This window comes from Panthera uncia, assembly GCF_023721935.1.
Source record: "Panthera uncia isolate 11264 chromosome D3 unlocalized genomic scaffold, Puncia_PCG_1.0 HiC_scaffold_8, whole genome shotgun sequence".
NCBI classification, from domain to species: Eukaryota; Metazoa; Chordata; class Mammalia; order Carnivora; family Felidae; genus Panthera; species Panthera uncia.
The window spans coordinates 27,958,204-27,974,128 of NW_026057586.1; the positions used below are offsets into that span (position 1 = coordinate 27,958,204).

At 43.8% G+C, this 15,925-nt stretch overlaps 1 protein-coding gene across 1 annotated transcript in view; it reads right to left on the minus strand.

Moving 5' to 3' along the window:
* The window catches only part of SLC14A2 (solute carrier family 14 member 2), a 444,882-nt gene that overhangs the window by 22,654 nt on the left and 406,303 nt on the right, over positions 1-15,925 (minus strand). Inside the window, exons 8-12 of the mRNA XM_049620168.1 lie at positions 15,556-15,748; positions 11,474-11,621; positions 10,280-10,414; positions 8,522-8,571; positions 7,844-8,018 (exon numbers count right to left, since the gene is read on the minus strand). Coding sequence (XP_049476125.1) covers positions 7,844-8,018; positions 8,522-8,571; positions 10,280-10,414; positions 11,474-11,621; positions 15,556-15,748 — 701 coding nt within the window. The remainder of the gene's footprint in view (positions 1-7,843; positions 8,019-8,521; positions 8,572-10,279; positions 10,415-11,473; positions 11,622-15,555; positions 15,749-15,925) is intronic.

Consider the following 15,925-nt stretch of genomic DNA (forward strand, 5'->3'; position numbering starts at 1 on the left):
CACACTAAGGGTGGGGCAATCAAGTGCTGTCCTGTAAGACAGAAGATCAAGATGGAATCTTGTCCCAGATAGATCTTACTGAAGGCTGCAGCTCAGATACCACGGCTCCCCAAGACATCTATCTCTACAGATTATTTCCTTAAAGCCTCAATCAGAATTCACATCAGAACTAAGTTTTCTTCACAGATCTCATGGGTCCATTCAACTCCACACTTCCAATCTTGTAGAGGGAGGAGGGATGCACTGACCACTAGGGGCTAAACTTGGGGAGGTCAGATTTTTCTAGCATAGGCCAGAGTTTAGGTGGAATAAATGCATGCTGAGTTAGATGGTCTCCAAAGAGCAACTTCCTTCACTTAATTCTGTTCCGGCAGCCCATTCAGCTGTAGGAGGGGGCTGGGGGCTCCTACTTATCCATTTACAGAGAGTAAGAAAGAAAGACTTTTCTTTCTTTCTTTCTTTTTTCTTTTTTTTTTTTTTTTTTTTTTTTTTTTAGCAATTCCTCATCTCTCTCCTTGGAGTCTTGCAATTCTGGTTTCACTAGGGACAGAAGTGTTCCCTATGGATTCTTCTATCTTCTTTGAATGGCAAGACGTGGGAAAAGCCAGGCAAGTAAAACAGTTTCACATAAAAAGTGAATGCCTTTCAAGTTGCCAAATGAAACTGTGGTTTATTGAGTAGAAAGCATACCCACACTGAAACTGCCAACTCCTAACTAGTTTGGATTATAGCTATCCCCAGACTCTCACAACCTTTATGACCCAAGGAAACAAAGCTCAGACTCATATAGGAAGCATAAACAAACTGGGGCACATGGGTTTGATGTAACTACAAATGCAGGCCATGAATATTTGAGTTTCCAAATGGGCAGATCTTAGAAGACTGACCCAAAGAAGAACTCCCCGAGAGGGGAGAGTGATAGGGGACAGTAATTCAAGGACAAGGCATAGTTGTGTGATGTTGGCCCCTCAACTTGCATCTGCACAAGCAACCATGTTGAGCATTTTGGTAAACTAACCAAGTGGCTAAAGGTCAAGCTATAGGAAAATCTGTAAAGGCAACAATGGTATGCTTTTGGTACATTTGATCTCCATATTCTTAACTTTTTGTCATCTCAGTGATGCTTCTTTCTAATTCCTCTATAGGAATCCAGGGCCAGAGTATCACAGAAACTATTGTTGGAAGAGAGAGGCTACATTGTCATCTGGTCTACCCCCACCCAAAGCAAGCATTCCCAACAGGCGTCTAGTACTGCCATTGTTCTTGTATTGCCAAAGCAGGGAACTCAGGGTCTCACAGGACTATTTCTCAGACAACTTGCATTGAGAAAAAGCACCCTTATCCATTGATTCAAAGTCTGCCTGCTTGTCATTCCCACTTAGTTGTCCTTGTTCTACCCTCTAAAGTAATGCTGAGTAAGCTGACTTCTTCCATGTGCATTACCTCATACTGCAGATAGCCATGGTCCTAACCATTTCTTTTCTTCTCCAAGCCAAATATAACAGTGTCATTATCATTTCTGATGAAATAAGGGGGCTTCAGACCTCATTCACCCAGCTTGGCCTCACCTAGCATGTCCTCCATTTCCAAAGACTCTCTCAAAGTATGCTACCCACTTTTTTCCTACTTTCCCCTCCTTTTTCATCCAACCTATTCTCAGAAGTGACTCCTTCAACTTAAGATGCAAATGATTGATCATGCTTATTATGTTACCTTCCCGGGATTGTTTATATTTTAACAGGTTCAAAGTCCTGACCTGAGGGGATGGCTAGGAATGTTTGGGCATCAGCTAATGGCAAGATAGAGGACAAGAGACAAGGCACAGAAATCTTCTTGGGACCCTTACCTTCTTTCTTGATACTTTTCCTGGACAGAAGACCAATCTAACCAGATAATTCACTCAAAATAATGAAACTGGTGCTGTGAACTTACATGACTTAGGCAATCTGTGGTGTTATCCTCATCATCACCTCAGGTGAGACTATTCACCTGGCCAAGCAAATTCCCATAAAATGAATTCCTTGAAGGCAGGAGCTGGGTTGATTCTTTCCTGGTTTGTTGTCAAGTAGAGACCTGAGTAACATATTAATAGTTCCTCATACATGTCTTCTGGATGAATGAGTGAATGAGGTCAGACCATAAGGCAGAATTTCTAGGGCCTTGGCTCATGAAAATTGGCAAGTGGCCTTGGGCACAACAACAACAAAACAATATAAACATACATGGATATTGGAGTTTGGTCCCCATCCCTAAGATTTTCTGAAATGAAACATACAATTTTTTCAGCTAAAAAATTCAACTTATCTCTTGAATTGAAGGAAAGAAAGGCTACTGTTGGGATTTGAATCAGTGACCTGCAAGATCAAATGGAAGAAATATCTCAAAGCAAAGCAAAAATACAAATGGTAAAAATTGCGAAGGAGGTAAAGCAACTTGGAACAGAGGTCAAGGAGACTGAACACGTGGATAATAGGCATTCTGGATATAGAAGAAGGAAAGGATGGAGAAAGAGCAACAATCAGACAAATGTTGGAAGAAAAGCTGCTGAGCTGAAGAAAGATTTAAGTGTTGCAGATTTAAAGGCAGGACTGATGAGACAAGACGCACACTTATGCTTTACTTAATAAAATTCCTGAAATCCACTGATACGAGAAGATCTTACAATCTTCTAGAAAGAAAGAACGGGTTATTTACAAAGGAAAAAAATAATGAAATTGACATCAGAGTTTTTATTTGTAACACTTGAAAGCCAGAAAATAAAGAGCAATGGTTACAGGCAGCTGAAGGAAAGGCTGGGGCCCAGGGACCCCCAGCCAAAATGCCATTCACATGCAGGGCAAAGAAACTTTGTGGATGTGCAGAGTCTGAGAACACGTCACCCATATTCTCTCATATTATTTGAACAAAACACTCAATATTCAAGCAAGGGTTCTAAACAAGTAACAAATGAATCACAACAAAACGGGAAGGTGCAGAATAGAGGAAACAGTGATAGAAAGTAACATGTCCACTATACGTAGTGAACTCCAAATGGACAATGATAGAATTACTGGGAATGTGGGGCATAGAGGCCAAGGAAGGATTCTTGCAAAAATAAGAGGTAAGAGAAAAAAACTGAAAATGATAAATAATCTCAGCATAGATCCAGGGGTGGGTGATACTGGAGAAGTAAAAGTATTGTAAGAATGGGGGCTTAGGGGAGGAGAATAGTGAAAGTGGCATATGGGCTTTAGTTCCTCAGAGTGGGGAAGGAGCATTGGAGAAGTGGGAAATCTTGTCAGGGTAAACTATTTGGCATCTCGTTTTTATATAACAATAGAGAAATATACTTTTGATCATGAGTGTTGGGAAAGAAGCAGAATGACTAGTGAAATGGAAAAGAATGGTAGATCTTCCAAATGAACAAAGGAAAGAAAGAAAAAGATAATAACGTGATCAAACTTGCCAAATGAGGAAAATGAAAAAGCAAAAGCAGTAATCACAAATAAATGGTACAAAATAAAGTAAGGTGGAAGAAGTAAAACCAGCATATTGATGGTTACACTAAATAGGAAGAGATTAAATTATCCTATTAAATTATAGAAACACTAAGATTAGGTTAAATACAAAAACTTTGCTAAATGCTATTTTTAAGAAATACAGTTAAAAGAAAATGATGAAGGTTGAAACAAAGGGATAAGAAAACACTAGGAAGAAAATAGGTATGGCAACATTAATGTCAGGTTGGAATAAAGTTAAAAGCATGAATGAGGATAGAAATAGGTAGCATGTAATAGTAAAAGATAACATTTATGAAAAATCAATGACAGTTATAGTCACTGGGCACCAAACAAGGTAGTTGCTAAATATTTGAGACAAATGTCATAAAAATGCAAAGAGAGTTTCATGAAACTATACAATTATAGTTGAATTTTAATAAACTCTTTTCAGAATTAAGATCCTATAGACAAAAAATAAACAAGCACATAGAAGAACTGAATGATGCAATTAATAAATAAATTTAATATGTATTTCCTTCAAATCAAAAATTTGCATTTTTTATCTCCAAAATCAATCAAGTACTTGGCTACAAACAGAGATTCATATAATTTTAAAATAGAGATTTTACAGGCCATCCTCTCTGCGCATAATCTAATAAAACTAGATATACAAAATTAAAATATATCAAAAGATCCCAAGTGCTAGAAATTAAGCAATACATTAAATAATTTTTGGACCAAAGAGAAATCAAAACTAAAATTACAAACTATTTAAAAACTGATTAAAGTAGAATACTTTATTCCAAAACCTATATCACACAGCTATAGTTGTACTCAGGGGGAAATTAATAGCCTTAAAATGCCTTTGTTGCTAAGGAGAAAGATGTAAAATGAAGAAACTTCACATCAATTTTAAAACATTAGGAGAAAATGAACATTTAAATAAATTATGGGAAAACAGGAAAAAGAAATCAATAAAATAGAAAACAAACCAAACTGTAGAAAGGACAAATGAATCTCAAACTGCTTCTTTGAAAAAGACAATAAAATGGATGAACCCCTCACATGCTTGATTAGGGAAAAAAGAGAGCAAAATTCCATAAGACTGGAAAGAGAAAGGAGAGCCATAGATACAGGACGGATTGAAATTACTGTATGAGAACATTATGAGTAACACTATGGCAACATTGGTTTAAATCTAAAGAAGATGCATTATTTCTTAGCAAACAAACTGAAGTTTTGACCAAGAAGACGTAGAGAAGTTGACAATGGAACTTGGCTATATCAGTTATCATAGACAAGACTGAAAGATGAGCTGAGATTGATCATTTAAAAATATAGCAGAACGACACTGTTTCATGGCAGACAGTGGAGCTTTTCCATGAGGAGTAGAGGAGACTGGAAAGGGGGTGGGGATGATGAGGTCAGAGGGAGGAGATGCGAAGGTCTGAGGAGGGAATAGTGGAGACGGGGGGGGGGTGATTGGGACAGGTTAGGACAGCACCTCCTCTACTATCCCCTGATGCCCAACATACATTCCTTCTCTTTTTAATGCCTATTTATGTTCAGCCATATTTACGTCCAACTACCATTTGTGCACCCAAGAGCTGCTGCTTGGAGCTTAGGATGATAGCAGCAAAGCAGCTGGGATGTGTACCCCAAATCTCTTCTCCTCTCCTGGTGGCTCGCTCCTGTGCAACCTCATGTTGGTGGTAGTGTCTCTGCTGTTAAGGCTCCTGCCCCTACTCATCCAGGGGGGCAGTGGGATGGGAAGGAGCTGGTGAAGTCAGGACAAGGTCACTGCAGGGAGTTCTCCAACCCCCCTATCACTATTTGGGCTACTTCAGAGGACATCTGGGCATCTGTTTATGGGCCACGCGCAGGACCTGCATAGGGCTGACTTTTCTTAGAGGGATGGGGAATTCTCATTTCTGCCCCACCCTTCTCCATGTTCATGAGAGACACAAAGCATCTGCCCACCAGGCTGGCTTAATAAGATTTGTTCTGCTCCAGGAGGAGCCTGTTTGACCACATTTGGGAAATACCATCGATTTTCTGCCTCTTAATCCCAAAAGATGTCTTTTGAAAACATTTCATCACTCCTGGACAACATCTCTTGGCAAGAATTCAGTGATTCACAATACTTCATCCAGACAGTTCTTTCTTATTTTAAATTAGTAGGTGTTTTCCTATTTCTACCTACATATCTGGCCATCTTTATTATAGTGTATTATAGAATTTCTGAGGCCCTATGGTTTTTGCTGAACATACTTTTTCCTTTTTCTGAACCACTTAGCTTTTATCCATGTTTCTTCATTGAATTTGACAGCTGGCAATGCAGTTAACATTTAATTTCTACAGGGGTGAAAGTGGGAACTTGGGAGGAAAAAAAACCCCAATACCTGTAACTGAAGTGGACCTTGTTAATGACAGAGACGTGGGGTGAGAAAGAAACGGACAAGAGACACTCTTGTCCAAGTACACACACACATACATACATACACCCCCAAATAGTTTTCCTGTCCTGGAAATCCAATACAAAGTACAGTTTAAACACAGCTCCCATCAGATCCAGTTCTTGGGGTGGAGAGTCTCCTGGGCTTAAAGGAAAGGAAAGTAGGTTTCCAGGTGCAATTGTCCATAATGAATGAACAGGTCAACTGGTTCTGTTATCTCTTGTTAGAATGTTTTGGGGGTGGCTCTCCCCTCCCTTTTGGGTAATTTAGCCCTGCCAGGAAGCCTGGCAGGGAACTGAAGCCCCCATCCTTTGTACAGAGGGGTTCATGCATCTCAGAATGGCAGGACCCTCTGGCCCTTACCACTACTCCCCTCCAAGCTTGGGATTCTAGGAGCCTCCCTGCTCTTCCTGCTGGAAACTCCTGTACTAAAGGTCAGGTTTCTCCCCCTCTCTCATGGTGGTATGCCTGTTGGCAGAGGTGGAAACAGAGTGAGGGAATGGAGGAGGGGGAAGCTTAGGGGTGGCTCCCAGACATTTCCGTGGAAGGAGAGCCTGTTTAAAACTGTAGCCCCTAGTGCCTGGGGTCTATCAAAGAGCCTCAGATCTTCCAGATTCTGGTCATAGTAATCTCACTTTCCTAAAAAGCTTCCAGTATCACCCAGCATATAAATGGTTATGTGGCTGTCTGTTGTAAAGAATTTGGTGATGTCCTATGGGCCTGCTGCCCACAAGCTCCTAACCATTATTATGGTGAACATCCATGTCAGGCACTGGCTAAGTTCAGCTTTTGGGTCCAAACTAGTTTGTTTGTTTAATAGAGTCTTCTTGGAATACAACCATGTTCATTCATTTATATGTTGTCCAAGACTGTTTCATGCTATAATGACACAAGTGAGTCTTTCTATAGACAGAATAAAAAATATTTACTATTTGACCCTTTCCAGAAAAAGTTTGCTGAGCCCTGATCTACATATAAAGACTGAATGTAAGCTAATGGCTGTAATTGGGAAGTTAAAGTATGAAATTCATGGATACTTGTTGGTCCTACTCAGGCTAACCATTTGTTTTAAGTATCACAGACTTGATAAAGCTTCCAACACCCATAAGCAAATGGGAAAATGAAATAAATTTCCCCAGATTTTCACACATTGAACTCAGATACTTTTCTCAATTGAGATCTCTACTCAAAGTTGCTGGTTTGACTTATACTGAGAAATGCTTATCCTTCATAATTTTATCCTCCATAATAAAACTCATATATGGGATTCTAATCTTTATTAATTGCTTCCTGCTATTAGATATCATCTTGCCCTCTCCTCTGACCAATGAATGTTTGAAATATCCTATTTAGACACTCCCAATTCCCTAATGATCTCTTTTGACTTTAACAGTCTATCAGTGTGAAATTCCTCTTTTTTGTAAAGCTGGGTGTGCCCATCAACCACTAGCTAAGTGCACTAAGGCACCTTCAACTCTTTGTGCATATCCCCTGAATTTCCACACACTCTGTTTCTGTATGTGCCTAGGAACCACTCAGCAAGTTCAATTTTACAGCATCTATTATTTAAACATGCCAAGAAGATCATCTTGTAATCATCTTCCCAAAAGACTAAATAGAAACGTTTTTGCTTTAAGACAATGACATTTAAAGCACATGTCTTACTTCTAACTCCAGCAAGCTCATACCAACATTCTCTAATGTCACACATGGATAGTTATGGTGATCTGTGCAGAGAGAGAAAAATCAGCCATCAGGATAAGGGAGGTACAGGTGTGTTTGGTTACACAGGTGCAAGGAGAGGCACAGAAGGTGAGTGCTGCTGCTGATTGACCCAGAGTTGAGACCACAGGGAGCAGACACCAGGTCCAGGCAAAGAGCATTTCAGCCTAGAAATGGGCTAGTCACCGCTGGGGGACTTCTCTTCTTCAATGTTCTTCACTGTCAGGTAGTAGATGCGGTTGGCCTCTGGGTAGGTGACTTTGCTGAGTGGGAGCTTATAGATGGCAGGGTTGTTGGTTGTCAGGAGCAGGAAGATGAGGGTGGAGAGGCAGAAGGCCCAGGTGCCTGACGGCACACCAATCTGGAAGCAAAAGCATTGGGGTCTGAAAATGGTCCTAGGCTCCAGGGACCCTGGGAGAGAAGGCTGTGGTAGCAGCTGAGGATGGGGATCCTTCCCTATTGATGACATCGGTTTTTAGGTTCATAAGATAAGGTTAGTTTGGTCTAGGAATCTGAGATATTGGTACCTTTGGGCACAATCAGAATCTTTTAATGATGGAGTTGAAAATCAGCCTAGGTACGACTTCCCACATCCAGCCACACACAAGTACCTCCATCTGTCCATCTAGGTTCTCCACTACTGGTTATACCACTCTTTTGTGCACACACACAGCCACCTCCAACACACCTCAGAGGCACATATATGCAATTTCCAGTCCTTCTCTGGACATTTGTCCTGGATAAACCTTGACAAAGGCATTGTGTGGATACAAGCTACCAGAATGCATTCAGGATTCTTTCACAAACTGTAAATGTCCTAAAGCCCTGGCTGGGACAGGCATGTTCAGGAGAATCCAAACTTACCACAGACATTATGTTGGACAGGGCTGCTCCCATGTATGCACAGAACAGGGCTGTGGAAAAACAAGGACCATGGAGTCAGCTTCCCAGGGTTTTCCCCCACCTCTTCCCAAGGGCAGGGGGCCCTATACTGTCTCCAGCAGCCTTGGTGTCTCACCACATCCTGACATCTGGCATATTTGCCTGACATTATTATGGTAGCTTTTTTTTTTTTTTTTTTTGCAGGTAGGTGTGGCCAATCTCCCACCAGACTGTGTTCTGAGGGCAGAGATTAAAGCCTTCTATCTCCTCCACACTTCCATGGTGGCCTTGCATACAGTCAGGGGTCAGTAAGCATTTTTTGCTTGTCCACGCTGACCTTGGGGATGTGTGGCTGGATTATTATCTGTCTTAGGAATGAGTGGTCAGACTATATGAACCCCCAACAAGGCTCCTCCCATCCAAGATTCTGAGCGGCCCTGATAGAACTTGCTGGACCCGCACCAAGCCTCACCAGAACTGGACCTTACTGGTCTGTGAGCTTGTCCCTAGGATCCAGGCTTTGGGGTTCACTGTAGGCTGTGGCCCCCAGGACAGGTAGGGGAGCTAAACCACGCCCTTGTGCTTCTGGATAAGTTTCTTATGCCCCTGCATTTTTGCTCTTTCTGTTCCTCTGTCCAGAACACCTTCTCCCCCTGTCCCTACCTACCCAATTCCCATCCTGGAAGCGTTGAGATAAACCCCGTCCTCCCTGCAAAGCCTTCCCAGATGGTTCTAGCCACAGGAATGTGCCACTTCTCCAAAGACCAAAGGCAGTTACAGTATTAGCTTCAAAATATCTGGCACTTCTGACTTGACAGATATTTACCGAGCCTACTGTCTCCTTGCTGGCTGCTGAGGGGAATACAAGAGACATACATGGAAGTCATTTACAGTCTCCATATATGAATGGGGAAAAAGTTCTTCTGAATGTTATTCTGCCCTTTACTTGTCTCCAGTTTTGCTTATTAAAGTCCTGCTGTTTCCAGAGAATGTAAGTAACTCCAGGGCAGGAAAACTGGGGGAAAGATGAGGCTGGGGTTTGAATCTTGCTTCTGCCCTCAATAGCTGTGTTCTAGATTAAGTTCATTAAACCTTCTGGGTACCAGGGTGTACAATGGGCTGACAATCTATGCCTGGTAGTGATCTGGGAGGACTGAGTTTGTATGTGGCGCTGGGGTGCAGCTTTGAGAGCGCCCGCACCCATTTCCCTTGGGACAGTGCACTACTTACTCCATGAAAATCAAGCTCCCATGTTGTGATCTTCTGACAGCTCAGTGTTCCCAGGTATGTCATCTCACTGGGTCTTTGTAATAATCTTTTCAGACATCACAGCCTTAATGATTGTGTGATAACTGCTCTTCCTCTAGATGTGGCTTCATGACAATGTGGTCACCACTGTATCTTCCATGCATAGCCTAGGGCATGGCACTACATGGTGTTCTCTAAAAGGTTGTGGGATGAAGTTATTATACCAGAACACTGCCACTAGCACCTGAGGAAATGCATGTGTGATCTCCTTGGAAACTTACAACACTGTGTAAATAAAAAACAGTAAGCATGGTTGTGACTCCATTTCACAGAGGAGGAACCTCAAGTCCCCCATTGGGACCCAAGCCACAGGTCCTTCTAGAACTGCTACCAAGTTCCGATTAATGTTCCTCATGGGTTTTGCATAATCAAGTAGGGAGGGAAGGAAGGAACTGCAGAGTGACCTGGTGGTCAGCTTCCCCAAATACCCACCACAGACGAGGGCCAGCAGGTGCGTCTGCCAGGTGAGGGCGTAGAACATGCCCCCTATGGCGATGCAGGAGAGGACACAGTTGTAGCTCCAGAGGCCCATGTAGATGGTCTCGAAGGGCGTGGCCACCGTCAGGGCTGTGGAACAAGGTGTGACGTTTCTGGCCAGTTCTGGGTCCCCACACAAAGGCCACCTCGTGGCTGGTGCCAGCTCTCAGGATGGCCTCACTCCTGCTATCCCCTCCCCACACTCCTCCTCCATCCCATCAAAAGAGCCTCTAGAAATGGCATCTGGTCTTCAGGCACCAGCAACAAGAGGACAGCAGTGGTTCCCAAACTGGGGCTTGAAGATTTCACACAGAGGTGTGACTACTTTCAGGGTGAGAGGAGGTCAAGGCGTTGGGATTCTAGGTATTCTCCACACCTTTGGCCTGAGTAGCTGCATTTTTATCAAGAAACTTTTCAAGTGAAAAAGGTCTGCTTCAAATGGTTGAGGAAAAGTATGTATATACACATACAGATGTATAGAGATAGACAAATAGAAGTACAGGATGTGAACAATAGGTGAATCAGGCAAAGAATTTATGGGTGCTTCATGTACCATTTTTACTTTTATAATTTTTTGATAAATTCAAAATTATTTTTAAATTATTTTTTTAAAGTTCTGCTTCCAAGATGTTTCTGAAAAACATTGGAATGAGTCAACAGGATCCTAGTCCTATGTGCCCGACTCCAATTTCTGGCTCTACTGTGCATATTTACATATATAAATGCATGTACATACATATGCCTACATGCAGAAATATTAAATCACATTTGTCAAATAGGAATACAGTTTTTGAGAAATTGTTTTCTTTTAGTTTACTCCAAACTTCAAAGCACTGGGTCATTTATACTCCTCGGTCTGTTACTGCTCTCCAGGCCTCTGAGTGACCCTCCCTTTCCTTCCACCCCTCAGCTCCCAGGGGCTCAGGTAGCCAATGAGGTCTTCAGCCCCTTGCCTCTCCCCACATATCCTGCTGAGGCAGTCTGCTCACTTTGGAAAATCAAGAAAGGGAAAAATAAGTCTCTCCCCTGACAATGTTCAAAAACACCAGTGAAGATAACAAGTCTAGATTATTTGCCCTGTGCAGGGATGGAATGACCTCAGGAAAATTATTCCAAGGTCCTCCCTGCAGAGAGGGGACCCTGTCCTACCTGCTAGCATCCCCACAATTGAGCCAATGGCTGCATGCAGGCAGATGAGTGGCGAGGAGATGAAGAGAGCCACCAGGAACATGCCGCCTGTCCAGGGATTGTCACAGCCATACACCTGGCCAACCCCAATGGGGATGGCTTGTAGCAGCTGCAAAGTCAACAGAATCTGGGGTCACTGGAGTGTGGGCACATAATGAAAAGAGCAGGCCTTAGGGTCAGGACAAAGCCATTCCTGGTGGGGGTAATGGGTTGGAACGGGAGGATGGCGGTGCCCTCTAGCGTGGAAGAGAACTTGGGAGGAAGGACATGAGCTGGAACAAATAGCTCCTCACTCCACCACCTAGGAGGCATCTGGCATCCCCCGTGCAAAACCCTCCCAACACAGGTGCTTCTGAAAGACACATGGCTTCTGCTTTGAGGGAACCAGAGGGCACCCTCTCCTGCGAATGCCATTGGAAGTTTCAGGGCACTAGGGGATTTCCACCAGACCTTCTGACATCCTACAGGTATTCCAGGAATATTGGAAATATTCTAGGCCATTTTGATGATTGATTTCATCAAAGGTCACCCAGATCATTGGTGGCTAAGGCCAGGCTAGAGCCTCTGAGCTTGACCCCTAGTCTAGAGGTGGTTGCTGCACATTCAGAGCTACCTAGGGTATTATGGGGCTCTGGGAAGGAGGTGGAATTTCTCCTGCTCGAGGATCACTTAGCATTTGTAGAAAGATAATATGTATACCATTGGAAAACAGAATAAAGCCAAACATCCCCGAGTTTGAGAGTCATTTGAGGGTGTTGTAATTGTAGATGGCTAATTTGGGAGTCAGATGGCCCTTTTTCTGCCCAAGCTGAACCATCTACATCTGACAGAGGAGGGCCTGAAGGAGAGGAGGGAGATTGGCAGGCTAGGGAAGAGTATTGGCCTGGGAGCTGAGGGCTCCAGCTTTCAGGGGAGTTTTGCACAAGCTCATGGAATGATGGTGGGTATGACACTTCCTCATGCTGGGCTCTGGTGCCCTTCTCTGTAACATGAGAAGGCTGCCATAGCAGATAATCTCCCACCTTTAAAATTCTGCTGTCTTTGCTCTATTATAATGTCATGTGATCTCTTTGAGGGCCAGGCTCCTTGATGGCTGGGTACATAATAGGTGCTTAATAAATATGTATTGATTAGCTCAGCAGTTTCCAAACTTTGCTGTACATTGGAAATCCTAGAAAAAAAAAAATTGATGACTGGCTCCTCCTTAGACATTGTAATTTAACTGGTATGGGGCATGACCAGGGCCTCAGGAGATTCCCAAGTGCAACTGAGTTTGGGGACCACTGAGTTAGTTATACATGACCTGCTGTAGATGTTGGAAATTAATTGCACATCTCCCTTTGGGTGAAATTTTGTACTTTTTAACAACCTGATTTAATTCTGGAGTCAGTCTGATTTCTTTAGAGAACAGTGTTTGAGGAGTCCCACAGAGCTTTTTAAGCTTTGCCCATCCTGGTCTCTGGATGGGTGGCCTTTCAATTACCAAGCACCGTCTGGGCCAGAGCCTAGAGCCTCATGCCAGGAATGATGGGGGTGTGCATCTTATTTAAAGGAACACTGAGAATGCTTTCTGCCAGTTCAGGGAACTCAGCTTAAGTGTGGGGTACTGGCTGAAAATCTACTCAATAAATATTCCATGACTTCCCAAAGTCTGAGGCATGCAGGATGCAAAGGGGGTTCCAACTTCCCCCTTGCTGTCTGGGAACACAGATTTGAAGCCCAAGCAGTCAAGAATGAGAAGAATGAGGGACAAGTAGCCTCAGAACAGAGTCTGGGCTCAGAAAGCACCTTCCTCTGCAGGGATCCATATTTTAGCTTGGTGAACTGTGGCCCTGGGGTGGCACCCCTCCCTTCCACCTGCTCTCCAACACCCTGGGGTGAAGGTGTGAAGGGCAGTCGGGTGTGCATGGAAATGTACTGAGCCCCTGCATCCTTCCTACTGCCTACTCTCGACAATCCTCTAGTAACAAGAAAGGCCAGTTAAACAAAAAGGAAGTCATTCTCATCATTGTTTAAAAGACAAGGAGGGAAGGGGAGTTGGGACCTGGATGGTGTGGAGGAGAAGGAGCCCACTGTGAAAGTAGTGGTGTGGTGGGTGAGCTGGTGCCTCAGGGTATATGGATTTGCATGCTGCCACTTTCTGTTCACTTTGAAGATGAATGAGAGGCATCTCTCGCAGGTGGCAGGTGGCCGTCTCCATCCTGTGCCCCTCAGTGGGGAGGGTGGGAGGCTCCATGGGCAATGCCCATGCCCCCGAGGCTGTTACTGGGACTCTGCCTCATGGGTAGGGCTCAGGGACAGCAGGTCTGTGCCCTTATAGCAATGTGCCTAACTGCCAGCTGATGATCACTGACAGTCCCCTCAGAGTTAGAGCTTTGTCCCTGCTCCTGCCCCTGCCATTTTCCACTTGAGACAGTGGGCTTTCCCTCCAATGCAGGGTTATGTCTTTTCCATTCTCTTGGATTTAGATCCTAACCCTGACTCTGATGCCCCTCCAGCCCCTGCCCCACACAAAACTTTGAAAAGACAAAATATTCAAAAAGGTTTTGCATAGTTAGCATTTGCACTAGGGGCAGGGAAGACTTTCCTTTTCTGATAGCTTCAGGTCCAAGTGTGGCTGACCCTGAAACCCCTGAACTGTCCTCCCCACCCACGAGTGGTGGCCCTGGAGCTGAGCCCCCAGCAGCCCATCTTGATGATGGGCTCAGCTGGGTGGTGAGGGCTGGGAAAGCAGACTACATAAACAATACTGAGGATGTAGGTTCTATGTGCAAGTATTCAAAAGGCAATCATAGAAATAATATTCTGAATTACTCTAAACAGCCGAGTTAGAACGAGTGGGTGAAAGATGGAGGGGGACAGATTTCTGAGGAAGGTAAAGAGCTCTCTAATACTTCACGGTACCTAATGAGGGGTGGACTGCATTGAGAAGCAGGTTTCACCGCACTGTGGTTGTTCCAGATGAGGGTGTCTGTCTCACCTGGGACTAAGTGGGTGATGGGTCAAAGTCTGGGCTCTACATCAGGCTGCCTGGGTTTTATATTCAGGCACTAGCAGCAGTTTGAGCTTGGGCAGCTAACCTTCTCTGTGCCTTAGTTTTCTCATCTGTGAATGGGAATGATGATAGTACTTACAGTATTGGGCTATTAGGAGGGTTAAATTAAGTCCAGAAGTCAAGGGCTTGGAACAGTGTCTGATACGTAATAAGCTTGCCGTAGCCTTAGCTGTTAGCTCTCTCTATTGTTCATGAACAAGGCCAAATTTTACAATTCTGTCTATTTAATCTTGTGTTAGGTTTTTATTATATCCCTTTATCCCAAGTGTCTAGAGATTGGTAGAATAAATGAATATGTACATTTGTGATAGTTGGATGTGAAGCAGGGTTTCTCAACTTCGATATTTATTGACATTTGGGGCTAGATAATTCTTGGTTATGGGGAGGGCTGTCTTGTGAATAGTAGCATGTTTGGTGGCATCCCTGACCTTTTGATACCAGTAGCACCCCTCCCCCCAGTCTAAATTTTGCCTCCTCCCTCCAGGAGGGCAAAGTCACCCCTGCTTGAGAGTCACTGATATGGAAAGTACATGAAAATTCATCCCTACCTTCTCTTGATAAGACCTTTAAAACCCTAATTTAAAACATTTGTTTTAGTATCTGGCCCCTTCACCCAACCATCCATCTTATTGAGTATTTTTCCCTGAACCCTACCATTCTGTATAATTAACTTGGTACTGACCTATGCACTTATTTACTGTCTGTTTCCCTGTACAGAGAGTACACTTCAAAAGGGCAGAGAAGTTGTTGTCCTTTTATTCCCCGTGTATTCCTAGTGTCTGATAAAGTGCCTGGTACATATCAGACCTTCAATGAGGGTTTGTTGAAAGCACAGCAGCCTTTTTCTCTGTCCTGTTCTCTACTATGACCATCATCTGGTGGAGATGCATCTGGAGAAGCTGAGAGCCTGGATAATCCACAAACCAGTTATCAAGAAGGTGTGTGGTATAAGCAGGGGTCCCCACTCATCTGCCATTGGGTAACTTACCAAGGGCATCTCCATCTCTGTCCAGGTGATATTGGGCACTGAAGACACAGGCTCCACCAGTGTTGTGGGGAAGAAGAGGTTGTAGTGGCCGGTGGCTGCCAGGTACAGGGTCATAGCAATGTTGAAGGGCAGCGTGAAGACAGGAAGGTCCCACTTGCTGAAGATGGAATTCAAGGCACTGGAAAGAACTGGGCTGAAGATGAGCAAGACAAAGGGTTAATCTGTGCTCATCCTTAGGTCTACACCATCTTGTCTCGTCAGCTCTGTCCATGGTGCCCCCCTGTCCTTGGCCCAGCCATTCCTGGCTCCTTTGAGACTCTAGTGGTCCATTTATCTGGGACTGGGGATAAGGTGTTCCATTTAAGGTGAA